Genomic DNA, 355 nt, shown 5'->3' with positions numbered 1-355 from the left:
CGTAGAAATATAGACAGACATTAAAGAATGTAGAATAAGAAACTGTTAGATATTTGAAAATAATACATATTCTCATCCCAACAGCACTAATATCACCCAAACCAGCCCGTCGGGCCTCGATATGACAGCAACAACGATGAGACTCACCGTGACGCCGTCGAACTTCACCTCGGAAAGCGCTTTGGTGAACAGGTCCTCCCACATCTGGTCCCAATACCTGTGCGAAGACGAAAGGACGGCTAAGCACTCATTTATATTCCGCTGATGGCGAACTGGTGCCTGGCCCCGGCACTGTATTTTTGTTCCTCGTACATACTTGCTAAGAGGGTTGTGATTGTGTGTGTTGGGTTGGCGT

The 355-nt window shown here is 46.8% G+C and overlaps 1 protein-coding gene across 1 annotated transcript in view; it reads right to left on the bottom strand.

Annotated features, from left to right (window-relative positions):
• LOC119588702 overlaps nucleotides 1-355 on the bottom strand; it is a 103,718-nt gene that overhangs the window by 53,810 nt on the left and 49,553 nt on the right. The window contains 1 exon segment of the mRNA XM_037937340.1: nucleotides 148-217. Within this exon segment, the coding sequence (XP_037793268.1) occupies nucleotides 148-217 (70 nt within the window).

The sequence above is a fragment of the Penaeus monodon genome, chromosome 24 (genome assembly GCF_015228065.2).
Source record: "Penaeus monodon isolate SGIC_2016 chromosome 24, NSTDA_Pmon_1, whole genome shotgun sequence".
Lineage (NCBI taxonomy): Eukaryota > Metazoa > Arthropoda > Malacostraca > Decapoda > Penaeidae > Penaeus > Penaeus monodon.
The sequence above is the reverse complement of the archived record's forward strand: the minus strand, read 5'-3'. Positions and strand labels throughout refer to the sequence as shown.